General features: G+C 42.0%; 1 protein-coding gene across 1 annotated transcript; it reads right to left on the reverse strand.

The window, feature by feature from the left end:
* Window positions 1-990: 990 nt before the first annotated feature.
* LOC309370903 (prosaposin-like) lies at window positions 991-26,039 on the reverse strand. The gene is made up of 14 exons (XM_081913101.1): window positions 25,893-26,039; window positions 17,906-18,039; window positions 15,467-15,541; window positions 14,730-14,855; window positions 14,194-14,388; window positions 11,336-11,479; window positions 10,714-10,770; window positions 7,045-7,158; window positions 5,281-5,376; window positions 4,631-4,811; window positions 4,314-4,477; window positions 1,977-2,057; window positions 1,611-1,718; window positions 991-1,438 (listed from the first exon to the last, which is right to left on the reverse strand). The coding sequence occupies exons 1-14, from the start codon at window positions 25,936-25,938 to the stop codon at window positions 1,403-1,405; spliced, it is 1,557 nt and encodes a 518-aa protein (XP_081769227.1). The 5' UTR covers window positions 25,939-26,039; the 3' UTR covers window positions 991-1,402.
* Window positions 26,040-27,302: the final 1,263 nt, after the last annotated feature.

The following is a 27,302-nucleotide window of genomic DNA, read 5'->3' on the forward strand; positions in this document are numbered from 1 at the left end:
TGGGGTAATGGAGTTACGTGTAATGGATAGTTCTCACCCCTCCACCAAGTACTGTTCTTCAGCTTTCAAGCTGACCAGCTTGGATGAAACTTGGAAAAATATATTGAAGCTACAAACAAACTAGAAAATGGCACCATCCACAATCTAGGCCTTGGATCACTGGCTTCATAAGCCATCTCTGTCCACACATACTAGGTGTCCTCAACCAAATGTCATTATGCATACTATTATCACATGACATTTTGTGGCTAAATATTCTGAACTTAGCGCTATCACTATCTAGGAGAATGTCTAGTCATGCAAATAGCGGCAGTGTGCAAGATAGCAGCAGCACTGCAGAATGATAGATGGAAACACTAAAAAAATGATCTGCTTTTCCAAAACCCAAATGAAAAAATACGACTTTTTCCAAACCACACTATCAATACCGCTTTGCCAAGGTTCCTCTGAATTTTACATTCAGACACTCTTCCTACAAAAAACAGAGTGGAAAGTCTGTCCTCATCTAAGGAGCTAGTTTCATGCATTGCAATTGTCAGTCAAAGCACTAGGTACACAGCTTGATTTTCCAGTCTTGTGGCAACTTTTTAGTTTTATATTCCCCCCCCCACCCCAAAACAGCCAAAGTAGTTTTATTTATTTTAAAAATGTGTTGCACCTATCCTGAACACCTGGTGAGTAAAGCTGGGATACACATAATAGCAACTGGTATTGCCTGCTCCATAGGCTCTGAATTCAACACTCCGTATTAACTACATGGGCTATCAGCCATCTACTTAATGAGAACACAACTCTGGCAACACACTAATGAATTCCATGATGGTCTCAAGACTTAAGAGCCATAGCTGCACAAAAGCCATGGGCATATTCACATTCCATCTTTGGACTATTTCTGTGGAAGGAAATGTATTCCTGTGTGGGTTATGCAGCTGTGCCCCAGCCCAAAGAATTTAAGGAATTCCTCAACCAATCAACTGTAAAGCAAGTGGATATAGTTTCAACAGGTGTTTTAATGAACAGCATTAAAGACACATATTCTAGCAAGCCAGTCACCAAAAAGAGCGCCTTTAAAAATTAGTCGCTATGTTTAATATCCAGATATAGCAGTGGTGTCCTTCGTAAGCACTCCTTCTCAAAGGCACTCAGGCCAATTGATCAACATTGATGATTTACTGTTTATTCTTACAGATCATAAACTAAAACTCCAATTAAGTCAACGTTGTGGATCCTTCCAGGGTAGTAGCACGGCTACCAGAAAATTCATAAAAAGGAACTTCAATGGAGGTGGGGGTCAAGTGGAGAGGAGGAGAGATCAGGATACCAAGGTTTCATTCTTGCCAGCCTAATGCTCGCCTCATTTTCTTCAAGAACGAAAGTTTTGGCCAAAGCCAGTGCGCCTCTTCTAGTTCCACACGTGACGTTTGCAGTGTTCAACAGCCTAGAAGAGAAAGGAAGAGAGGTTCAAGGCAAGGTCAGAGTGAACTCAATTCCCACAATATTAACAACATGGCTAAAAAATTTCATTAGGTCATTATTCTAGCATAGCTGATGCCAGAAATATTGGGAAACCCACAGGAATATAAAAGTATGCCAAAATCTCATTTACTCACATTGCACTGGGCTGCAGTTTCCATGTTCTTACACCAATAACCAGGTCCCCGGACACATACGTCTGATCCCAAAATGGAATGTGATGATGTCACACAAACTCCAAGTTTCTGCAAGATGGACAATTAATTGCAGCTCCAATTTCCATTTTGATAAAAACATAGATTAGTCCTTCCCAGTAGTTCTTACAAGCCACATATAACTTCCCAAGATAAAAGTGTCAAGTTTCACTAGGACCGAGCAGACCCATTAAAATCAAAGGACTTTCAAAGATTGTTCTCAGACAATGTCCTAGCTGGGTATCATCCCATGGATTAATGTATCAATCAGCTTTACATATGAACAGCCATACTAGCTGTGGTACTTACACTACACACAAAAGTGGGATCCATCATTTCTGCCAATAGCTGCACAACCATTGGCTCATACTGCTCCACAAACTGAACACACTGTTGATAAACAAAGGAAAAGTAAAGATTACGTGACCCGAGCCCCTGCTAATTAATCAAGGATATTTTAAAAAACAGTAAGGAACTAAAGCCACTTCTTTGCACTGAATGCAACTCAATTGAAGTTAATATATGCAAAACTCAGTAGTTTCAGTGGAAGATTTTAGTGTGCACTAGATCAGGGGTCGTTTAACCGGCCCACGAGCCACCCCCAAATCGAGCCGCCAACTTGGCGAGTCCCTGCGCCGCACTGTGCCAGTTTAGCAAAGCGCACGGGGACTCGCTTCTGCGGCAACGGTAATTGCATCTGCGCAGGCACCGGAAAGTACATGATCTGGCCTATGGAGGGATCTCTGCTGGAGTGAACTGGCCCAGGCGAGGTAAACCTTGCAGACCCCTGCACTAGATTCTCCTGAAATGATCTGAATGTAAATTATTAACTTGGCTGAATACTACCTATTGGGAGGTATCCAGTTTACTCTTTCACTTAATGCAATTACTTCTGTTTGTGCAGTGAACTCTCCCCCTCCCCAAATCTACACAAGAGGTCTGGGATAAGCCACAGAACAGCTATACGGGGCATGCGGAGACACACAGGGAGAGGAAATCCCAGTGCAGTGTCAAAAGTCCTTGTGCAAATAGAACAAAGGCTTTGAATACTACCTACTGTGTTTTTTACTATTGTACACACATTATACATTTATTTGTCCATGCTGCTTTGGGCCACAGGCTCCCAAAGCAGGGCATACACAACACACATAGCTTGTAAATTCAGATGGACTTGCAATATACAATTCAAGTCATTTGGTGACTGGGACTTACACTGTTAGCATTACCAAAGAATGAGACATTAGAGGTGATTTACACAACGCTGGTAGCACCAGTATATCAACTATTGTGGACACCTCTTTTTCCATTCTAGATCTACTATTCCCATAGAAAAGTGCACTGAAGCATGTCCCTCCACCGCATCCCATGGTTTGTATGCACTATCTGAATGTTAACTATGAATGTGTTACTGACAGGTTTTTAGTACAAACATTAAATCAATTTGCCAGGTGGTAATTTAATTGCCAAAATATGCACCTTCACTGTGAATTTATTAACAATATTAACCCAGGCTGCTATGAACAGAATAATCTGGGGAATAATGGATCATTCTACTCATGCCCACTATAAAGTTGTCCACGGATTCTGTCCCTGATAAAGACAATGCTGAATGGGAGCCAACACATCACCTCTGGGAAGGGACAAGTGTCCTACTCATTTCAACAGCTCAAGGGGTTAACCGATACAAGTAAGAGCATGCATCCCTGTGTTTCACATGTGCCCCTTTACATTTAAATGCAGATAAGCATGTTTGTTGCTGGCATGAAAAGCAAATGTGGAAAATGACTTTTAATGTAATACATCATGGGGTAAATGATTTTACCCATGGTCCACATCCGGTTTTGTTTTGGATCTCAGAGCCCTCACATGACTGCTCTCACCAAGAAAAACTCAATGAACAGATAGAACAGAGGTTGCCACTGCGCTACACTTACGCAATGCAAGCAAGTACAGCTTCCTAGTCAGTTGCAATAAACTGTGGGTACAGCAACCTGTCTTGTTTTACAAGGGATTTGCAGAAATGTTTGCTCTTCCTTTCTTTGGCTGCAGGTCTACAATGTGCTAAGTTCAATGTACCAGCAACTTACTGTGAAACACTGAAGTGATTGCATTCTTTGTGGCTGTTTGAGATGCACTCCTCTGTGCATCCTTCAGCATTCCTGTTGCTTATGTGTTTTTGATCCTCCACCCCGCACAGCTGACAATATGGTGTGCTCTTAATGCTCAGTTGCATATGCTAGCTAAGCAGACAGTAAGTTATTTCTGTGGTTTAGGCTGGTAAAACTCCACGTAAACATCTCATAGGGGATGGGGAAGGAGAGAGAAATAAGACCACTAGCCACTCAAATCAGCATCCCACCCCAGTTAAGGACTAGTTAATAAGGCACTGGAGGAGAAAGATTAATTCTGCCAGGTCACCAGGAGGCTAGTGCTCTGCTCCTTCTCACAGAGGAAAGAAATAATGCAACAGGCAAGGGAAATACAATAGATCACAGTACCTAGTATGTCTTGTGCTCATGTGTCAAGCCTTGCATGGTTACAACATACAACCAGAAGATTAGAGCAGAAGCCAATGTTGCTCAGTAGTCACACATAATGTTTTAAGCTTTAAATACAGGTGTGTCTAATACTAATTATCTATTTTACCTGGTCACTGACAGACGCCGGCAAGTAGCGGCAGACTCTTTCCAGAAAATCTTCAATTTCAGCAGTGGTAGCATTTTTTGCCAATTCCTTGTCAGCATATGCAACAATCATCTTGCAGACATCACAGATGTCCCCAACCTGCGGCTGCACTGGAACAATTTTTTCTGAAAATACAAGAAGAGTCCAATGTTCAAAGTTTTTTCCTATAGCCACTTAACTAAAATATGCAATACTGAAAAGAAAAAAAACCCGTGTGGCGCCAACTAAAAACATGTAGGAGTGCTTAATGTAGAGTACTTGTTTCCTTAAGTTCTTACCAGCAGGCAAAGTATTGTCTGAGCAGCACCTCAACATCACACACACCATTTTAGGATCAGTTGCTTCCAAAAGCATGTCAATTATAGACTTCCCATAGACATCCACGAAGTCCTTGCACTCTTGTCGGTATTTTTCAGGTAGCACAGAACAGACTTTCTCCATTCCATAAACCATCTCCTCCTAGTACATACAAAATGAAAATGTTAAGTAAAGTAACTTTCGTGATAATAGTTACAGAGATTGTAAAGGGACATCATCTACTTACCAAGTTAGAATCTGAAGCTATTTGTGTTGAGCAAGTTAATACATTATTTTAGCAAAAAGATATCAATACCTCTCCTATTTATTATTCCACTCTCTTAATTCCTTTCAGTGTGGCACACAGCTATTAATGTGGATTACACAAAACCGTAACAAAGGAAAATGTGGACTCTGATTCATCAAATACTATCTATAAGAAGTTGGAAAAACTCAGACATCGTGTAAGCATAATATGAAGTTATGCTATAAAAACCTAGGCATACTATTGCTATGATACTAACACTTCTTTAACAATCAAAGCAACCAGCACCTAGATAGCAAGATGTATTTAGGGGGAAAGGTATTTAGTGTCCCTATCCTAAGAGATACGTAGGTAAAAGATACACACCTCTGTCTTATTGCTTTCCAGAAGGCTGGCCACCTCTTCTACCATTATCGTACATGCATCACACAGAGAGAAAGATTCTGTTTGACTCAAGCTATTCTGTATATTGGAATAAATAACATATACAGCAGTTCAGAATACATTCAAACATCTAACACATCTAGAAAACCACCAGCTACAAAAACATGAAATGTGGTATGACTATTGGTTCGAAGTCCGCTTGAGTTTACAGAATGCATGAATCTTTAAAATTACATTTGCATAAATCCTTTGTATTTGTCCCAATGCTTATCTCTGAAAAAAATAACCTAAATTGTATTATTTTCAGGTTCTACTATCAACTAAAGTCTATGCAATCCCTTAAATGAAATCCGTAACTTTTAAATGCTATGGACAGCATCCAATATTTGAGGCTAACATTTAAGGCGGCATGCTTAGCTGTGGCAAATTGTAAATGCTTTTGAGTACTAGACAATCTAGACTTTTACTTTTCTTCCCATACAACAAAAAAACATTTTGCTTAGTGAGTACCAATTGTTGCTTGTGGAAAGGCAGAAGACTAACACAATTTTTTGTTTTCTCCCTCCACTACAGAATTATATGTGCAGAGACAAGGGGCTTAGGGTGATGGTCCCAAGCTATTCAACTATAGCATCTGGATGGAATCCAAAAAAGCCCAGGTATATATGGCAGGGAGGGAGAAGACAGAGCACAATTTTGCCATCCAGCAGGAACTGCTTGTGCCGAGAGGGGAAGAACAAATTCCAGGCAAATTAAATAACACTCAGTTATCAAAATCACTAATCCCATTTCCCAGTAAGCCGCCTCATACCTGGTCAGATTATAATGCCATTGAGCTTAGATTTACTCAGCCAGGCAAGAGTCCTCCAAGGTCTCAGGCTGAGGTGTTTGCCATTACCTCTACCTGACCCCTTCTAAAGGTCTATGCAGGGCTTGAAAATGGAACATTCTTCCATACAAAATATGTGCTCTTTCGCCACTGAACTATGGTTCCTCCCCAACTATGGTTTTCTTTCTCAAGTAATTGTATAAACAGAGCAATTGTATCTGCCTACATGTTTTATTTATAAAATTATGTATGCTCCACTATTCATAAGTTATGTATTAAAACAGTCATATAGAAAGCCATACCATAAAAAACCATATAAATATTTAAAATCAGAAATCAGCTAACTATTATAGAAAGATGTAATCTTAAGTGCCTGCAGAAGCCTTGATAACTACAGTTAAACAATGCTAAGGCTGAATATTTTGTTACTTACCTGTATTTACCATACAAATAAACATATGTATTCAGGCTTTGGTTAAGGAGTGCATAGACAAAATAATTAAGTTTGGTGGCTGAAGCTATATAGCATGGTTCTGGTGCCTAGAAAGCTGGATTCATCTAGGTATGCATTAGTCACATGCTTCTTTGAATATTGTAGTAAGCGTTATGATCCCAAGTGGCCCAGAGGGGTCGTTTAACCGGCCCATGAGCCGCCCCCGAACTGAGCCGCCTGCTTGACGAATCCTTGTGCGTTGCGCTAAACCAGCGTGGCGTGGGGACTCACTTCCGCAGTGCCGGAAATTGTGTCTGCGCAGACGCAATCGCGGGCGGGTGCACTCATGTACACATGCAATCCGGCCAACCACTGGTTATGATGGCAAGAATCTACTGGATGACATTAGTGGCATCAAGGCTGAACCAGATAATGTCATCCCACACCAAGAGTACTATATAGACTGCTTAACACCAAATCTTACCTCAACTGGTTCTACCTTTTCTTGAGAGATAACTTTTGCAGGTACCAGAGTCTGGAGAGGCACAGATTTCAGAGAAGAACACAATCCAACCATGCCACAAAGAACCTGGGGTTGCTGGAGACATAAAGAACAGTTCCAATTATTTCCTGATAGTCTGCAGGAAGGAGAACTAGTCAAGTATCAGCACACCACACACTAAAGGTGTGAAAGGAGTTTCAAATGCCTTTCAGATGATACTACAGTGATACCTCTAGTTACGGACTCGATCCATTCTGGGGTGCCGTTTGCACCCCAAAAAGTCTGCAACTAGAGTGCCACTTCTGCGCACGCACGTGGCGCGATAGAGTGCTTCTGCACATGAACGGAAGTATACACTTCCGGGTTTGCCGCGTTCGTATCCTGAAAAAATGCAACCGGAGACTGACGTAACAAGAGGTACGACTGTACTTGAGCTTTCAGTTTGAATTTCTCCAATAATTGATCTGCCTTTAGTAATTCAACCATAAAGGTAAAGGTAAATGGACCCCTGACTGTTAGGTCCAGTCGAGGACAACTCTGGTGTTGTGACGCTCATCTCGCTTTATTGGCCAAGGGAGCCGGAGTACAGCTTCCGGGTCATGTGGCCAGCATGACTAAGCGCTTCTGGCGAACCAGAGCAGCGCACGGAAACACCGTTCACCTTCCCGCCGGAGCGGTACCTATTTATCTACTTGCAGTTTGACGTGCTTTCGAACTGCTAGGTTGGCAGGAGCTGGGACCGAGCAACAGGAGCTCACCCTGTTGCGGGGATTCAAACCGCCGACCTTCTGATTGGCAAGGTTTAGACCACAGCGCAAAATGCTTAAAAGTTGACTAGAGACAAGATTTTCTTCCTCAAAGCTGAATGCTTTAGAATGGCAATCCAAAGGAGAGCAGATACACAGTCAATGCAATGCTTTCTTTGCTCAACATACCTCATGATGCTACATTTAAGCAGTACTCAAGAAAAACTTGGGTGTGCCAGTGAATTACTGATTCTCTAAAAGGCACTTTGCTGGATACCATATTTATGCCCAGTTTCAGGAGGCATAAATATGTGTTTCTAGGATGACACTAATTAGCAGTTCGCATTAAACTGTTTTGAAGTAGCCAATTCACATTTCCACACAAAAGAACAAGATCCAGCCATTGATAAAACCAAAATTGCATTTGGACAATTTGAATTCTTTTTCTGAACTCAAATAATATATTATCTGTATCTGAAAGACACAAACTTTCCTACCAGCAATTTACTGTTCAGTGCATCTGCATGCAGACTGTTACAGATATTGCAAAATGTATACCATGCTCAACTACCATAACCACTGCAAGTTTTATACCTTATAGAAAATACTTGTTCCATTAGTTTACTTGTTTAATTATATAAATCTTTCATAAGGTACTTCCTTTGCCCCAGGAACACCCTCCCTCCTTTGCATTCCATTCCTTCTCCGCTGCAGTACGCTACTGAGCATATTCAAATGGAATATGCTATTTAATTAGTGGCAGTTACTTTTAGTTCACTTTGACCACTGGTCTTTTAAATATGAGGAAAACAGTGCAAGTTGCTTGCCATTTGAAAAAGAATGTGTACCAAGATATTGGAATATACATCATGTATAGCTAAATTAACAGAAATTAAGAACATTTCTACACATTTTCCAAGAGTTATGCCAGCATCCTGCTTCTCTCAGGACAAACTGAATATTGTTTAAGACAGGATGAGCTTGTCTGGACTTCACAATAAACCACAGCTTAGTATGATAGAAACAAACCACAGTTAACCTTGGGTTAACATACTCCTTCTAGCACAGCCAAGAAAAGGAGATGGAAACTGTGGTTATGCATTATGTCCAAAATCAGGTTAATCTCAGTTACAGTAATGTTGAAACAAACCAGCTTAACACAAGCTTGGTTTGGACAAACAAGTAAGCAACAAAAAATCAGAACCAGAAGCAAGAGTTTCCTATCTCTTCCTCACAGCCATGTCACAGGAGGGTAGGATATAATATTCAGAAGCCCAAGGCTTGCTGCAGCTTGTTTGTCGCAGTAGCCATGGTTTAGTATAACATATGGACTGGTCCATTAAGTTGCAAATACTATACAGCTACAGCACCTGGTGATTCTAAAATCATGCTTTTATAAACAGAAAGTACTGCAGAAGCTTTCCCTACTACAGATTAAGGTTTGTTACCTAGTATGGGTGTTTCCACCCAGACAGCCTTTGATGGAGAAAGTCCTCCCTATTTCTAAACACAGGCAAAACCAGGTATTTTCTCTTTCCTTTTGTAAACTGGACATCAAGTAGTAGCATGCACTTTTCCTTCAGAACTAAGCTACCATAAAGCAAGGCATATAAGCTTCAGCATTTTAAAGTCTTTTGCCGAAAGAATTCTCATGCAAGAGCAGATATGCCAGGGGAGAAAAAATTCAGCACGTTTGTTAGATATGGAAGAACCTTTCCTCTCCCCATTCCGCCCTCACCTCGTGTTTCCCTCGTTCATGCACTCAAATACAATACTAGAACCAGCACTACACATGCAACACATATTGCCACTAAACTATGACAGGCGCAAGGTCTTCCTAGAAATGTTACTTTAACAGCTATGCCCAAAGAACATTATGGAGTTCCAAAAGCCCCATTCGCTGTAGTACCCTATTGAAGCAGAGTATATGATCTTCATGCGGCCCTCTGAAGCTCCATTACTAAAATACACATCAGAAGATAATAAAAATTGGGACTCCCTTTTGGTTCAGAATAGCCAAGATGAAATTTCATTCGGCACTTGGAATTACTATTTTTCCAAAGCCACTGTCTGGTCCTTGAATCTGTCAAAGCTGAATTCTGTCACACCACATCTACCTCTAAGCAAGAGTTTAAACTACAGCTGCGGGGGTGGGGCGGAGGAGGGGGGGAGAGAAGCAAGGCACCACCACAAGCAAGTTTCTCACATACCTGTTCCTGCTGTTGACAAAATGGAGAGAAAGGAAGACATGGTAAGTTAACAGGAAAATAACCAAGCAGTTGAATGGTGCACAGATTTTCAGAGGCAGGAAATCTTGCCAGGGACCAAATCGTGGGTGAGATTTGTTTTGCTATACTTAAAAGCCAACATTTATTCATTTTTTGATACTTGGGTCATTTAAAGAAGTATGGAAAATGCCCCAAGTGCAGATAAAATATACAGTAATGAATCTAAGTGCTATTTATCTTTGCTGCCATAAACCGAGGTGGAGCTTCAGTATCTTTCACTTAACTTTTGTTAATACAAAAATGATTGCACATGGTTGGGTAACACACTTTAAAGAAAATGGTCATTTAACAAGCAAGTCTTCTGCTGTAAGCAGCAGCTTAGATTCAGCCTCTAAAGCAGCCTTTCTCAACCTTTGGTCCCCAAATGTTGAACTACAACTCCCATCATCCCTAGCTAGCAAGGTCATAGTTCAGGGATATTGGGAGTTGTAGTCCAACAACATCTGGGGACCCAAGGTTGAGAACCACTGCAAGTGAGACACTTCAATTATGACACTGTCAAACTATCATGGTTATCCTATACATATTTTTTACTGTATTAATCCTCACATCACACCTATTAGAATGACCCCTTCAGAACTAGAAGTGCAATTATTAACAAACAATATTCCTCTTACCATATGCATCAACATCTGGATGGCTAAGTCTGAATACTGGGAGATGTAGGACTTGCACTATTAGAAAGAGAAGATGATTTGAGATGGAATGTAAATAGTATCATATATACAATATCATTTAAGCCACCATACTGTTCCTAAAATAAGTCATTTGCCTTATGTTACAACAAATTGCCTTCTGATCCAATCCTTTATCAGAGGAACTCATGGATGCAAACATCCCTTCCTTTTCTCAAGTTTGTTGCAAGAATGAGTAAACAGAGATGGTGATCTTGGCAATGTCACCAAGGGAGCATCATAACCAAGTTGGGATTTGAACTTGGTCTCCCTGTTTCTATTCTTCCCACAGGCTTGCCAAATAGGGCAAAATTAGAGCTTAAATAGTGTGAGTTTAGAGCCACTGTGGAAGACGACTTTTAAGCTTTACTATTACCTCAGAAAAGTGACTGCATAGTCTTTAAAAATGGCATTAAAAATCGAATCGTTACTTTACTGTAGCACTTATCCCACTGACACTGACACTGAAGTGTGCATGCACACGAAAGCTCATACCAAGAACTAACTTAGTTGGTCTTTAAGGTGCTACTGGAAGGAATTTTTTTTGTCATATCTATTCAATTACCAGATCAGCAAACGCAGGTTCAATTTGTTCACACTCTTCTTTGGCATGCTCAATGAGAGACGTCACAAAGGTTGAGTTGGTCCTCACGGCTTCCTGAAGGTCAGTTATCAGCTTAACACAATCTTGACACACATTGTCATTTCCCTGCAATGGCAAGCATTTAGCACACATTAGTAAGATTACATCTTTGAAAGAAGAACTGAACAAAGCTTTATATCGTATTCTAAAAGGCCTCCAATAAACCAGTTCTAATACAAGAGGCCCTGAAAAGCAGTGATGTTTGCTCCCCAGAATAGGATGGGTCACTTTTTTGGGCCAAAGACTCTTGATTAAAATCCATTCATAGCATATACCTTTATAGACTCATTCATTCAACTTGTTTAAACCAACAAAGGATTAGTGAAACGCTGACCAATAAATATTTTATCCTGTTGCGTTAATGCCCTCTCCGATTGCATGGAGCCTGGACAGCCCCGTGGTTCTCACGGATCTGAGGGCAATGAAACAATCGTTGAGACGGCTAGAGCACCGGTGGCGGATAACTCATTCTGAAGCTGACCGGACACGGGTTAGAGCTCAATGTTGAGCCTACCAAGTGGCGGTAGCGACGGAGGAGACGACTTTCTTCACCGCCTCTGCAGAAAAGAGCAGCCGGAGACTTTTTCAGGTGATTCGCAATTTAGCGGAACCACCTGTTACATCGGGGCCCAGTACAGGCCACATGATCTCCTGCAATGATTTTGCAAAGTTTTTTGCAGATAAAGTTGCTCAGATTCAGGTAGAGGTAGACTCCATCGTGGGAGCAGGGCCGGGGCAGGAGAGTGCTAGAGTCCTGTCTAGTCAAATTGCATGGGATCAATTCCAATCTGTTACTTCCGAGGCTGTGGACAGGGTGCTTGGACAAGTGAAACCAACCACCTGTCTCCTTGATCCTTGCCCATCCTGGCTTATAAAAGCTAGCCGGGAATGCTTCCCTCCGTGAGGGAGCCTTTCCAGACCTGCTGAAAGAGGCGGTTATTAAACCGCTTCTTAAAAAACCATGTTTAGATGCAGCCACGATGGCCAACTATCGCCCAGTCTCAAATCTTCCATTCTTGGGCAAGGTGATTGAGTGAGTGGTTGCTGAACAACTCCAGGCACGCCTGGAAGAAGCGGACCATTTGGATCCCTTCCAGTCAGGATTCAGGCCTCATCATGGGACTGAAACTGCCTTGGTAACACTGGTTGATGATCTCCGGCGGGCTAGGGACAAAGGTGAGAGCTGTTTCCTAGTTCTGCTGGATCTCTCAGCGGCGTTTGATACCATCAACCATAACATCCTTCTGGTCTTGAGGGGCTGAGAGCTGGGGGCACTGTCATACAGTGGTTCCGCTCCTTCCTCCTGGGCCGTGTTCAGAAAGTGGTGGTGGGGGGTGAGTGTTCAGACCCCTGGGCTCTCACTTGTGGGGTGCCTCAGGGTTCTGTCCTCTCCCCCATGCTTTTCAACATCTACATGCAGCCGCTGGGAGATCATCAGGGGGTTTGGGCTGGGTGTTCATCAGTATGCGGATGATACCCAGCTCTACCTCTCTTTTAAATCGGAACCAGTGAAGGCGGTGAAGGTCCTGTGTGAGTGTCTGGAGGCGGTTGGAGGATGGATGGCGGCTAACAGATTGAGATTGAATCCTGACAAGACAGAAGTACTGTTTTTGGGGGGCAGGAGGCGGGCAGGTGTGGAGGATTCCCTGGTCCTGAATGGTGTAACTGTGCCCCTGAAGGACCAGGTGCACAGCCTGGGAGTCATTTTGGACTCACAGCTGTCCATGGAGGCACAGGTCAAATCTGTGTCCAGGGCATCTGTTTACCAGCTCCATCTGATACGTAGGCTGAGACCCTACCTGCCCGCGGACTGCCTCGCCAGAGTGGTGCATGCTCTGGTTATCTCCCGCTTGGACTACTGCAATGCGCTCTACGTGGGGCTACCTTTGAAGGTGACCCGGAAACTACAACTAATCCAGAATACGGCAGCTAGACTGTTGACTGGGAGCGGCCGCTGAGACCATATAACACCGGTCTTGAAAGACCTACATTGGCTTCCAATACGTTTCCGAGCACAATTCAAAGTGTTGGTGCTGACCTTTAAAGCCCTAAACGGCCTCGGTCCAGTATTTCTGAAGGAGCGTCTCCACCCCCATCGTTCTACCCTGAGGTCCAGCACCAAGGGCCTTCTGGTGGTTCCCTCACTGCGAGAAGCCAAGTTACAGGGAACCAGGCAGAGGGCCTTCTGTGAAATGCCCTCCTACCACATGTCAAAGAGAACAACAACTACCAGACTTTTAAAAGACATCTGAAGGCGGCCCTGTTTAGGGAGGCTTTTAAAGTTTGATGTAGTACAGTATTTTAATATATTTTTTTTGAAGCCGCCCAGAGTGGCTGGGGAAGCCCAGCCAGATGGGCGGGGTATAAATAATAAATTATTATTATTAATTATTATTATTATCTTTGTCCTGGAGAGGTTGTATCATTATTATTCCAGAGTACAGCAAGATTAAAACTCTGCATGAGCAGAACTGACCTCTCAGTTACGTGTCTTGATACAACGTCTATTTTGTTACTTCTGATTTGGTAAAGAAGCAGGCTGATAAAGTGATTAAGGTTTGGATGATTTAATTTGCAGATGCAGTAGAACACTTTGCCAAAAGCATTAGCTACATAGACTGCTAATGCAGACTGCTAAACCAAAGAAGTTTATTTTGTACAGGCTTGTATTCCAGAGTTTTGAGTACAGTCAAGCTATATTTGTTAAGAATTATCCATGGGAATAACCCATTTGTTGTACAGCGCCATTGCAGTTAAGATCTGACATGCTACATTCTCACCTGAGATTCTTGCTTGGGTTTGTCCTGGGGGTAAAGTAGTAATGGCACATTAGCCATGAAGGGAGAGGCCAGTTCAGAGAAATCTAGTTCAGGAATCTTGTTAGACTGAAGCTGTTTCTGCAATTTCAGTGTTGCCAGATGCTTCTGAAGAGACTGGCACAACGTGAGTGCACTGCATACAACTTCAGGATTATCCTATAGATCAACAAACAATACTTCATGTTTATTTGCTTCTATCTACTTTAAATTCCAAAGAAGAAATGCCAGACAAGTACCTGACCCCCAAGAATCAAGTAGAAATAACAACAGGAGCTAAGCAGCCAGCACTTGCTTAAGCTCCACTCCACAATTATTATTACCAGATCTAACCCTTCTTCTAGCCCTAGCCATCAAAGGTTTATCACCCACCACACAACATCTAAATGCTTGAAAAAGAGAAGTATTAGGTTCCCCAAACGGAAGCAGCCAAGCCCGCTTAGCTTGTCCAATTAATTCGGAATAAAATAAAATTGCTTCAGTTTCAGTAGACTACTCACAAGCTCCTCTTTGATCATATCCAGAATATTTGGCAAGTAAGCATCCACCATTTCCTTGCACTGAGATACCAGTTCTTGGTCAGGAAGAAACTCACATGCTTTAGTCATGTAGGCATTTATTTCCTCCTGTAACAGAAAACAGGTGATTTATAACCTCAAGGACTGAAGAGATTTGCCTACCTTTCATTTTCAGAAAGAAACCCTTAATGATTCCCAAACCATGAAAGAGGGTCATTAAAATTAGTGTACCTGTAGCTAATTTTTAAAATCAGCACTAAAAACCTGAACAGAAGACACAACTCTTGCAATCTGTAGCTCCTTATGTAGTGGAATCCAAATAAAAGTAGTAACTCCCCTTCTAACAAGGAAGGTCAGGTAGCCTTTGTCTACCAGTAGAGTTATAAGGTGGTTGTTTTTTACACTGATTTCAACAATCTGATAATGCAATTGGAATTCAAGTAAAGAAGCTATTTGGAGGATGAACTTTGTATTTGACTTTGATTCCTGCACCATTGCAAGGCCTCAGAGCAGCTCACATCAATGTTTTATACATTTCAATAATTCTGTCCCTAAAGGGCTCATAATGAATGTTATCCAACATCCCCACCACTCAATTTCAACAGGGGAATTTCCAATTTAGAAAATGTAATGTTTTGTACATTTTTATACAAGGGGCATTATCAACTGAACTAGCATCCTGCAAATTATGTATCGGATTAGACCACACCAAAGCTTACCTCCGTGGCATTGTCCTTCAAGACCTTGCCAGCCACAGCTACAACTTCTTTGCATAAGTCACAAGGGATGCTTTTCTGAGGAGAACATACAGCTTTGATCAATAAGGACACGTGCATACTATTGCCCAGTACTACACTAGTATTGCCTCTTACCCTTAAGAGAAATTACAATTCATCATTCACATGGACCATGACACCACCCACTGATAACTGTTCCAGTAGCAGGATCTAGAATACCATCTAGTCAGGTTGCGTGGGAGAAAATTCAGCTGCTGCAACCCAAGGATGTGGTTCAATCACACATAGCCTCAACTCTTATCCATCATGGCTTTCAAGAGGAAGCTGAAGGGGATTGACTGGGTGGATCCAAATGGCAGTGAAACACTTCTTTGTTCAAGGGTGCGGTACCAGCAGTTTCCAAGAACCCCAGAAGCTTTCCCTGGAACCCAAAGTTTATATTAAGGTAAAAGGTAAATGTACCCCTGCCCGTACGGGCCAGTCGTGTCCGACTCTAGGGTCGTGCGCCCATCTCACTTAAGAGGCTGGGGGCCAGCGCTGTCCAGAGACACTTCCGGGTCACGTGGCCAGCGTGACGAAGCTGCTCTGGCGAGCCAGCACCAGTGCAGCACACGGAAACGCCGTTTACCTTCCCGCTATAAAGCGGTACCTATTTATCTACTTGCACTTAAGGGTGCTTTCGAACTGCTAGGTGGACAGGAGCTGGGACCGAAAGACGGGAGCTCACCCCACCGCGGGGATTCGAACCACCGACCATGCGATCGGCAAGTCCTAGGCACTGAGGTTTTACCCACAGCGCCATCCGCGTCCCTTTATATTAATATCCCCCTTTTTAAACAAGGTCCTAAAGAGGGTGGTGGACATCTTCAGATACTTTTGGAAGAAACTGATTCTTTTGAGCAATTATAACCAGGGTTCTGGCTGAAACACCCTTGGTCACCGTGATGCATGATCTGTCAGAGAAGGATAGGGGAGCGAAACCCTACAGATTCTCCCTGATCTCTTGGCAGTATTGGTAATGATATGGCAGCACTTCTACATTCAGTTGAACTCACTGTGCAGCACTGTGACAATGTTGGAGACATTGTGGTTTTAATTGTGTTATTTTAGCTATCCCTGTCTGTTGTAAACAAAATACTGGAATATTATTGTTTTATTTTGTGATTTTATGTTATTGTGACCTGTCCTGGGATTGGCAAGAAATATGAGATATAAATAAATATCTGCAATAAATTTCATGTAGGCTACATCAGGCGGCAAAAGCACTAAGTCAGCTTCCTAGTTTGGATAAAACAGGGAACCGTTTTAATAAACTCTTAAAGTGTACATGGGCACATTTGTTCTTAGTCAAATATAAACTGTAGCTGATGAGAGAGAAATTGGGTCACATTTAATAACATGGAGCATAACACCAAAAACCTGCCAGATTGTGTGTTCCTTCACATAAAGGGACAGTTATGCTCAGTGATGACCTGTCCTTGATCTTTGAAAGTTCTAAGAACTTAGTTTTCTTTCAACTCACGTTATCATGCTCAGTGTATATGCATGTATATTGCGAGTCATCACTCCCCTTTCCTTCTAAGCAAAAGATATGCAAGTGCATGGCCAAAGGCTTTGGGTTCTGATCCTAAGTATTACTGAAGGGACAGGATACCCAAATCCTGTCTGTGAAATCACCACAGGCCTCAAAACTGTTCAGAACTGTCCAAAATTCTTTTTGTCTTCTAAAAATCCACAGCTACAGCTTTTCTGTGGATTCTCACAGAATCTTGGTACATAGGCAAAATGTTATTCTTTTATCAGCACGAGAAGGCTTCAAAAGGCTAATGAATAGGCTCTGTCATTGCCAAGAATACTCAGGCCTGGGAACTGACTTATCTCATTTGGTTGCAACATCTTGGACATGCTGAACCACCAGGGCTCCTCGACCCACCCCCCTTTGGCTTCTCATTCCCCCATTCCTGGGAAGGGTGCCAAGAGTCCAATAGTCCCAAGACAGCTTTCTGTTCATGCTCAGAGGAACTCATGGGCAGGACTCCTGAGGGAGGAGAAAAGGGGAGGGAACTGGAAGGGTATATATGCTCTGTGCACATGACTGTGAACTCGTGCATGCTTTTTGTGAGTTATCACACTTGACCTTCTACCAGTTCATGGATGGTAGAAATAAAGCTTTTTCTCTGAAACTATTCCTTGAGTGTCTGTTGACTCCCATTTTCCCTTTCCTGGGCACAATATTTTTCCCGCCCGAGGGCAAAGCCTCATAAGGCTACATTTCTAAAGCTCTATTTAGTTGCAAACCAATATAAACAGTCAGCTGGTATGCTTGCTTTGTTCAGAAAGCATGGATTATAGAACATTTAAATTTACCAGGGAAACAAAAATTAGTTCCAGTTTACTGTCACATCAAAAAGTTGGACTTACCACTGTAGGCTTGTTCCAAACAGTTTGCCGACAATGCTTAACTGCATTGCAATGAGATGCAGTCTGCAGGTTCTGACACCATACCTCAGGACCTTTTGCGCACTCTCTGTGCAGTAGGAGGGGGCTTGACAAAGCTGTTGGGGGAAATTAGTTTTCAGGTTATTTGTTCCAAAACAGGCAAGTCCACTTAAGTAGTTTCATTCTGCTGAGGGTCTTTAAAGAACCTTAGAAATAAAAATGATAAATTCATACAACAGAAATGAATACACAACTGAACAGACCTAGGTTAGCATTAACTGCCAGAGCACTCTTCACATCATACATTTGAGGCTATTTTTGTGTATTCACCATTTACTAAATACAGATGCATTAGAGTAAGAGAAACTGACAACTGATGAGCTAACATGTTGTGAGGCACCTGTCATTCACCAATTAGGAACTGCTAGATAATTTTGTTTCCTATAGAACAGTGGTTCCCAAACTTCCCCTCCATCCCGATCACTTGGAAATTGCTGAGGGTCTTGGGAGACTGCTTAGTAAATTTTCTGCCTGTTGTAGCAACTAATGCACTGTGCCAGATGCTGTATAATTTTAAGTTGTATCACTATTGCTTTTTTATTTCTTATTTATTGTATGTATTTTAACCTACCTAGGGGGTCCATTCACCATTCACGTAACAAAAACTACTATTGAGGTATCAAAATTTTCAAATAGCTTGGGGAGTCTGAAAAATCGGGGGTCTGCAGTACTTGGCTAATTGGGAGCCACTGCCCTTGGATTTTCCTCCAGTACTGCCCCCTGCAGGAAACTATCTTAAATTCACAATGGAACAAAGCTGAGTAAGGTGGTTATGGACATTTGCTTTAATTTAAGAATGAAAGCAAGAGCTGTACTGCATGCATCTGTGAAGGTCAGGCAGTGGGGGATAGTTGCTGTTGCTGCTCCCTCTCCCAGCTTTGAGGCTCAGAAATAAAACTTGGGAGTATTTTATTTTATTCCCGTGTTTTAAAATTAATATTGTTATAGCAAATTCACAATGCTTTAAATGGATTACGATTCAGAAGATAGCAAGGTCAATCTAGCATCAATACTTCACTCACTGGATTACTCAATTATCAACATTTCAGGCTTGATGATAAAGAGAGCACTTCAATTACTGCAAAAGAGAACATCAAGCATTTAGTCTAATTTAAATATTATTGCCAAGTTTATTGTTTCTATAATGTACAATAGCTTTGTCACTAAAACCTCTAATTCTTCCATCTTAAACAGTAAGGCAAGAACTGGAGAGTTTGAGCATGTGCAAACAGGGACATGAGGTCTTTATCACAATAAAATTTCCAGTCATACAATCTTCCACTTCCTATAGCAGGCTTCCTCAAACTCAGCCCTCCAGATGTTTTTGGCCTACAACTCCCATGATCCCTAGCTAGCAGGACCAGTGGTCAGGGATGATGGGAATTGTAGTCTCAAAAACATCTGGAGGGCAGAGTTTGAGGAAGCCTGTCCTATAGTCTATAGAACATGGAAATTGGAAACTACCTGTATGTAACTACAGAAATTCTGATGAGACTTTTAGTTATCTAGCTTCTAGGGGAATTTTACTGGGATGGACAAGGATATAAAGCAGCCTGTGAGTAGCTGGTTTTGTCTATTACTAGACACAGCCTGATCCTACCATTACATGAAGGACCTGTTTTCCTAACACAATGCGTTCTCAGGAAATCATTCATTAAGAGAGTTTGCATAATGAACTGATGATTTCCCATTACTTCATATGGGAACATTTCTAATCCATGCTTTTGCCCTCCATGCTTTCTGCCTGAAACTGCTGCAGCTAATCAGCAAAAGCCAAAGAGAGAAAACATGAATTTGTCTGATCTCTTTCCCACCCTCCATGGTTTCTGCCAAAAATGGCTGCCACAAAACACAATCTAGTAAGGAAGCAGGCAAAGTGTGTCTGTTCAGATATGTTTGTGTAACAAGGTTTGAGTATAATTATTTGTGTTCGGATAACTTAAGATTTCAGAAAACAAGCATTCCGATAGTGGGACCAGTGTTGTACTCTGAAGTGGAATGATTTCAGTGTGATCTTGGGACCAGTAAGTACTGATGTCTATGATAGACATTTCTTAAGTGGTACCAGAATCCACATGATAGCTCAGTTAGTAGAGCATGAGTCTTAATCTCAAAGTTCTGGGCCCACGTCGGGCAAAAGGTCTCTCCATTGCAGAGGGTTGGACTAGATGAACCTAATGGTCCCTTCCACCCCTAGAATTCTATAGTTCTATGCAGATGTAGCTGCTTTCTTTTTCAAGTTACATTACTGATTATGGTAACACTGCAAATCTTATGCGAACAGAGAACTATGTTGCACACGAAACTGAATCAACTTCTAGATAAATCTTTCCTTTGGAACATGCAGTACCTTACAATCTAAAGCACATATTTCAAGTACCACTGAAATTAATGCACACAAACTCACATTTTTTTTCTTATTACAAACCCAGTATCTTAATCATGGTTAGAGCAGCAAGTCTCAAGCTCACATGTGCTCTTCTCACGTGCAAAATCTTCCTTCCCTTCCCATCATTCATCACAATGTAGCATTATACCAGCACTGGAACCAACTATAGCTGGCTGAAGCTAGGGATTTGCAAACCAGCAGAGATGCTGCATTAGAGTTGCACACGTAAAACATCTTGGCAACGGGTGGGTGAATGTCAAACAGAGCAGAAGATTGGGAGTGCAGGGGGAGTATGGATTATTTACAAGGACAGGCTAAGATACTTAACGTTTGCAAGGACACAAGCTACTGATAAAGTGCTCCCTTCCCACAGGCTTCAATGTCAGATGCTCAGTCATTTTGCGCAACTTACGAGCTTTCTGTACTGACCAAAGGTCACTCCTATTTTGTGCAAGACTTTACAAAAGAAATGACAGCTAAGTGACATTCTTTTTGTTCTTTAGGGCTATAATCCTAAATCAGATGTAGAAAACTCACTGGAACTTGCTTCCATAAAATTTATGAAAATGTGCATGCCTTTCTTGTTAAAAGGGCTTAAAAGATACAGTAAATTTACAGCCATGTCCCATACTGAAACATCTGAGAATAATGGATTTAGAAGGTGCTTTTAACCAAGGCAAGAAGCACCCTCTAGAGGCAAAAGTTGAGAAGTTTTGACCTATTTGCAGTAAAGTTCTCCAGCTCTTAATTGTGGACGAAAAAAGTTTCAATACAAAGTTGTCAGAGGTTTTTCAAACTTAAATTAAATGGTCACAGGTAAGCTAGTCCCTTGATCTCAATTTCAACATGTTTTTGGCTCAATAGTTTCTGCAACCCAATATGGACCGAGGAGAGTGGAAGAGGCGGAAGTTTGCTTGTGAGCTCATGAAATGGTGCACTTGTGGACCTCAAATTCTGCAGAGCCAAGAGACTTCACTATATCAGAATCACAGTGCAGATGACAGTTCACTGTCTACTTGGCAGCATTTTTGCCATGTATTTGAAATCAGGTCAAATGCTTAGTCAGTTTAATACTAAATACTTATTACAGCAGGCCTTTAAAGTGAATTCAGACTTCATAGTTTAAACTGATTTTAACTTTACTCCATTGAGTTGTTCATCAATTACAATTATAATTGTGTATTTATTATTATGTCAATTTATATACCATGTTTTGTTTCACATGCATGTTGTGGAATGCATTCATACCTCAAACCAATACAAGGCATTTTCTCTTTTGTTTCCTTAAAGCAAGGAGGAAAGAAAAACTAAAAACTGAAGTGATCCATTTAGTTGATACTTTGCCAAGATGCAGCTGTGAGTCACCAGATTTACAGAAACTATCATTCACAAATGATAAGTTATCTCCAAAGGCGAGGCTTGAGGCACCAAGCTTTGGAAAAGCAAAAATGTTTATTTAAAATTATGCAATACTATACACTTAAATCCAACCACAGCATCCAACAGAGAACTTTAATAAAAGGAGGGTGACTAAAAATCAATGCCTTTAATTTAAAATAAAATAAGAGATCTGCCCAGATTTGATTTAAATTGGATTTTTAAAAAATATCCAATTTCTCAAATAGTTAGATTAATGATAAACCTCAATAAAAGCATGAAAGTTCTTTAACTTAATCAAGGAATGTATCAAATAGGTTGAAAAACGTCCTTTAACTGAACCTGGTCAACAGAAGCCCTGGACAATGACTTCCACTTGCACAATGGGGCTTGCCCCCCCAAAATAGTTGGGGGATGGGAGAACCTCCAGAACAGTGCACAGGGGAGGTGGGGGGCATTCTCTCTATGCTTGCACAGATGGAACATTTATAATAGTGCAGTATTGAATTCCACCCAATGAGACCACTTTTCAGGCTTTACCTATGAAGTACATACATTTCATTTTCACCCCATGAAACAGTTTGTTATTGAACTAAATAGAGCAGGTTTTTTTTAAAATCAGACCTTCTAAGCCCTATAAGTCCTGGGCGTTTTGTTTGTGAGGGTGGAAATGAAACATAGCAATGAAGTTATCCAAGGATTTATGTTCATGTATTTCCTATACTTAAAACATCACAGTCATAACTATTATTGATTTAAAAAAAAGACCTTACAGTATTAGCAAATATTTTAAAGGGAAGTTTTTAATGTTTGATGCTTTACTTTGTTTTTAATTTGTGGGAAGCTGCCCGGAGTGGCTTGGGCAACCCAGTCGGATGGGAAGCATATAAATAAATTATTATTATTAGAAAAAAATAAGGAAAAAACGATATATGCAGAGTGACAAAGTTGTAATGCCTCCTATAAACAGTAGTGCAAACAGTGCAAACTAGTATTGTTTAGTGGCTAAATTTGCAGTATTGTTTAGGAAAGATGAACCAATAGGAAACTTGATTTAACAGTGCAATGTTAAGTAACACATCTGCTTTCTGGTGTATTTCCTGTACAAATTAAACTGCATCCCAACTGCCCTTAGTTGGGCAGGGGCAAGCAGGAAGTGAGTTTAAATCTTTGTTTTCTGCCCTTCCCTAAATTTCTATGGAATGAATTTTAGTCACACCTGAATTTTGGATGGAGCTAATTTACACAAAGCTTGGATTATATCATAAATCATTAGCTTAAGATCTGCCTTTCCTCTTGCAATTCTAAATCATGATCTAAATGATTTTTAAATTGCTGTGACATAATCCACCCTAGATGAAAGCACCACTTCCACTAGTTCTCCCTAAGTGCTGGGATCACTTCCATTTTGAAAGGTTTGTTTTTGTTTTTTAGCTAAGTAGGCTAGCTTTATATTTATCACAAAATATCAGATGCCTTTGCTTGGGCTACTCACCTCCCTTTCCATTTGCTGCATTCTACAAGCATCCAAATAGTAATTCAAGAATGAGCATAATTATTTAGTAATAATTCTGTAAAAGCAGTGTCACATAATTTTTTTACAGTATTAAGCAAGATATAAATGTTCTTAAATAAACAAGCTAGATGGCTCTTAAGTCATTCATTGCAGAGTTCAGAGAAAATGACAGTATAGCAAGAACACCCTCTTAAGCAGCAGACAGGAGCAGCAGACAATTGCTACTGTTTAGGCATGATAGCTGTGGAAGCTCAGTGTGCAAGGGGAGTATACCACTAAACCCCAACTGCTGGGGTCAGACATTGGACAGCTCGTGCCTTAGGAACATCCTAGGGGCACCTGGCCTTCCTGGAAAGAGGATGTTGGGACTAATTCCTATACTGTAGGGAGTTGAACTAGATGACCCTTGGGATCCCTTCAAACTCAGAAAGTCTATGAATCTATCACAGGGAGAGTCAGCGGACTCCTCACCCTCCAACTTCACTTGACTGCAGTGCCAGGGTGTTCTAGATAGCAGTAACTGGCTTATAGTCATTAACTATGTTTTTCCACCTCAGGTAACTTTGAAAGTATTTCCTTTGCATGATGCACTTGATTATTTCCATTCCTTTTAAAATTACTGCTTGTCTATCTAGAGAACCAGTATACAAACCTTCAGGGTTCAATTCATCCCGTGTTTCGTCATACTTGGTGCTGCAACATTAATTGTTGCAAAATTTAACCCCTAAAGATAAAGCTTTCTTTGGATCATCCACCCACAAGTTTATGTGATGCTTTGAGAAAGATATGTATCATTTGCGGTGAGAAACCATGTTCAAAGTATGCCTCTTAGATACAAGATCCAAAGCAAATTCCAGAAATACTTGATGGTAGCAATTTTACTTTTCTAGAATTTACAGTCCTCTTGTTGAAAAGACAAATGTAGCTAGCTAAATCCTGGCATGATCGTTTTCTACAACTAAGAATTTGGTTATTTCTTGCCCCCTTTTCTTCAGGTTCTCAATATATCATGACTGGCTAAACCATTTTGTGGCCTGAAAGCTCGTGGGCTTATTTACAATGCTGTTCCAGCTGCTGCTCTTCTGCATACCGTATATTTTGGTTCAATGGCTTTATTCTCTGCTTTCCACATCATATACTGCAGCTGCCATCAACCGCAATTCAAAAGAAACCTTTCTGCAGGTATTTCAATGCAGTGCTTTTTGCATCCAGCTTATACTATAGAACAGCTTCCAACACACCAAAGCAAGTATTTGGTTCCTGTGGGGGTAGGCTGCAAAGCTGAGACGTAAAGGAACTGATGGAATGGCAACACCATAAGTGGAGTTAAGAATTTACAACTAGGAATAAGAGCCAGACACCGGAAGAATCACAGCTTATTTATCTATTGGGAGCAAGCTTGATTCAGTGGCGCATTATGACATTTTCATGCCCAGGGAATGCATATATGTAATAAAAACAGGGCTAAAATGCCAGAAACATAAGGATGCTTGAAGCATTTGAGGAAGCCACGAGACAACTTTATGGAAGGGCCAAGTGCTGTTAACAGATGCGCCAATCATGAAATACCACGTCTAGAAGCATTGTGCCCTTCCATGCCAGCTGTTGTGAACAGGTAGGAGAGGACAACCTGTCAACTTCACACCTTCGCCTTCCAGGGATATTTGAACAGCAGCTGCTGGGAAACTGTTGGATTACTATGGGTCCTTTTTTGGGGGGGGGGAGTCATCTGAGGTCCGAAGGGACCTTGGGGTGGCATGGGGTCACCTACCCCAGCCTCCTGATCAGAGCAGCCTCAGCTATGCAGAAATGCAACTGAAAAACCATTGACCAGGTGTTAGGCCAGAAAAAAGGGGGGTAACGAGTGTGTTAAAAAACCGTGAATTCAGTTGGCGGCGATGACGGCGAGGGCGGGCAGTTCCCATTTAAGGTGCGGGGGAGGGGGAGAGGGCGGAAGCTCGGCTACGCCCCAAACCTGGCAATAAACAAACAACAGGTCCCCGAGGCGGCCCTCAAAACACACCCGGCGGCGACTTGCGCTTTTCTCCAGAGCGTGTTTCACTGTAAGGGCGTCTTACTATGCCTTGCAGAAACATTAACAATAATAGTATCTGGGCGGCCTCCGAAATATAAAAAACGCAGGTCTTCCAAAGGACGTCTTCTCAAGGTCCGCCCCAAAACGGACATGTAGGGGCACGTCTAATAGTAAATCCTTTGCCCGCCGTGGCGGAAAGAAACGCAGGGTGAGGTGGGGGGGTCGCCTTGTAGAGAGAAGAGACCGGGCAGGGCAAAGAGGGGCGCTTTCTAATGGCGGCCAATAAAGAAGGCGGAGCCCCCCCTTTAAAAAAAGGAAGGAAAAAAGAAGCCACCCTCCCCTCCCAGGCACCTCGCCGCTTTCGTTTTCTGAGGTAAAGCGAAGATTCTGTGCTGTTCTCCCCCTTCGTCGCCCTCCTTCCTCCTCCTGAGGGAAGCCAAGAGCCCACCATTTTTTATTTTTAAATGGAAGCCCAACCAAAGCAAAGCAACGAACACCCCAGGGCGGCTCTTCCTGCTTTTCCACTCCCTGAATAATAACAACAACATGAACAGCTGCTAACGGGACCGAGGGCGCGGCCTCGCTTTCTTACCCGCCGCCAGCGAGCAAAGGAGGACGAGGAGAGTGGAGCGCTGCATGTCGACTTTTCTCTCGGGCTGCGCCGTCTGCAATGCGGGAGGGTCAGCTGACAGGCAGCCTATATAACAAGCCGCGCCGCCGACTGGGAGGGAGGGAGTAAAGCCAGCTACTGCGCGTGCGCACCGGTGGGTCGGCTGAAGCTCGGGAGCTCCGCTCCCGCACTGCTGCTGTTGCGCAAGCGCAGTGGTAGACCGAGAAGAAAAACCGATTCTTCCTCGTCGGCCTGGTCTCGTAGTGCGCAAGCGTCCCCCCACCGGTTCCCTAGCTCCCTGCAAGCCTCTCCGGGTCTGCTGACACTGATTCATCTCAGACATGAGGGGAGGGGAGTTGTGTCATAGACGGGAAAAGGCCGGGATGGTTGATTAGAAGGCTATGAAAGCAAAGTCATGTGAGAGGGGCGGCTGAAGCTCGACCCCCTCCTCTTTGTGTTTGCTCAGCGTTTGCTGAGCACAAAAAGCCTGCGTAGGCAATCAATGAAATAAATGTACTGTATTCGTCGGGATTGCGTGCAGCCCGATCCTGTGTATGCAGCTGTGTAGTGCGATTTTACACCCAGAGGTTACTATTTTGCAACTTCCCTAGTGCAAAAATAATGACATATATAACAGATCTTAAATCTTCTAATGAGTAACAAGTCACTCCTGGTAGGATATACTCTCAGATAAGTCCCATATTCACGTACGTACTCACAAATAATGTGTCCCTAAGTGTGTATAGGGCTGTGGCAGAGGTAATCGTAACAGAAACTGCAAAAAGCAAAGGGGTTTGCTCCTTTGCTGTCCTCTGCCTACTCAAGGGATTCATGCTCTTAACACACTCACACTCACTTCAAATGAGCTTTGGTCCTGATAGTATTTGAAGTATCCTTTGTGAATCTCAGCTCTTGCACCATGGCTGCAATAGGCCAATTTCTTCCAAGTGCCTTTACTTTTGTTACATCATAAGTGGTCACATGCAGGAAAAAAATAAAATTGTGAAATTATATGCCTTAAGTGTGGTTTCTTAGCTTTAGCAAATGGAGAATTTGGCAACTTAGGCACCAGGTAAAAACATTCCTTTTCAACCAGGCCTTTGGATGCTTTAACAATCTATGAACTTTTAAATGTGTCTGGAGTGGGGTTATTGATTTTGTCTGTTGTTATGCATTTTTGTTTTTATATTGTAAACCAGCCTGCGATCTTCAGATAAATCTTTAAAATAAATAAAAATTTCTAAATTTCTAAACTGCTATATAACTGAGGGTTGGCTATGATCCTAAACTACCATCACCCTCAGGGCAGAGGGGTTTGCTTCAGTGAGCTGAACCAGGACTATGCTGAAAGTGTCTTTTGTCTGTTATCTCTCTAGACTAGGATAAGCCAAG

The sequence above is a fragment of the Podarcis melisellensis genome (genome assembly GCF_964234715.1).
Source record: "Podarcis melisellensis genome assembly, chromosome: 5".
NCBI classification, from domain to species: domain Eukaryota; kingdom Metazoa; phylum Chordata; class Lepidosauria; order Squamata; family Lacertidae; genus Podarcis; species Podarcis melisellensis.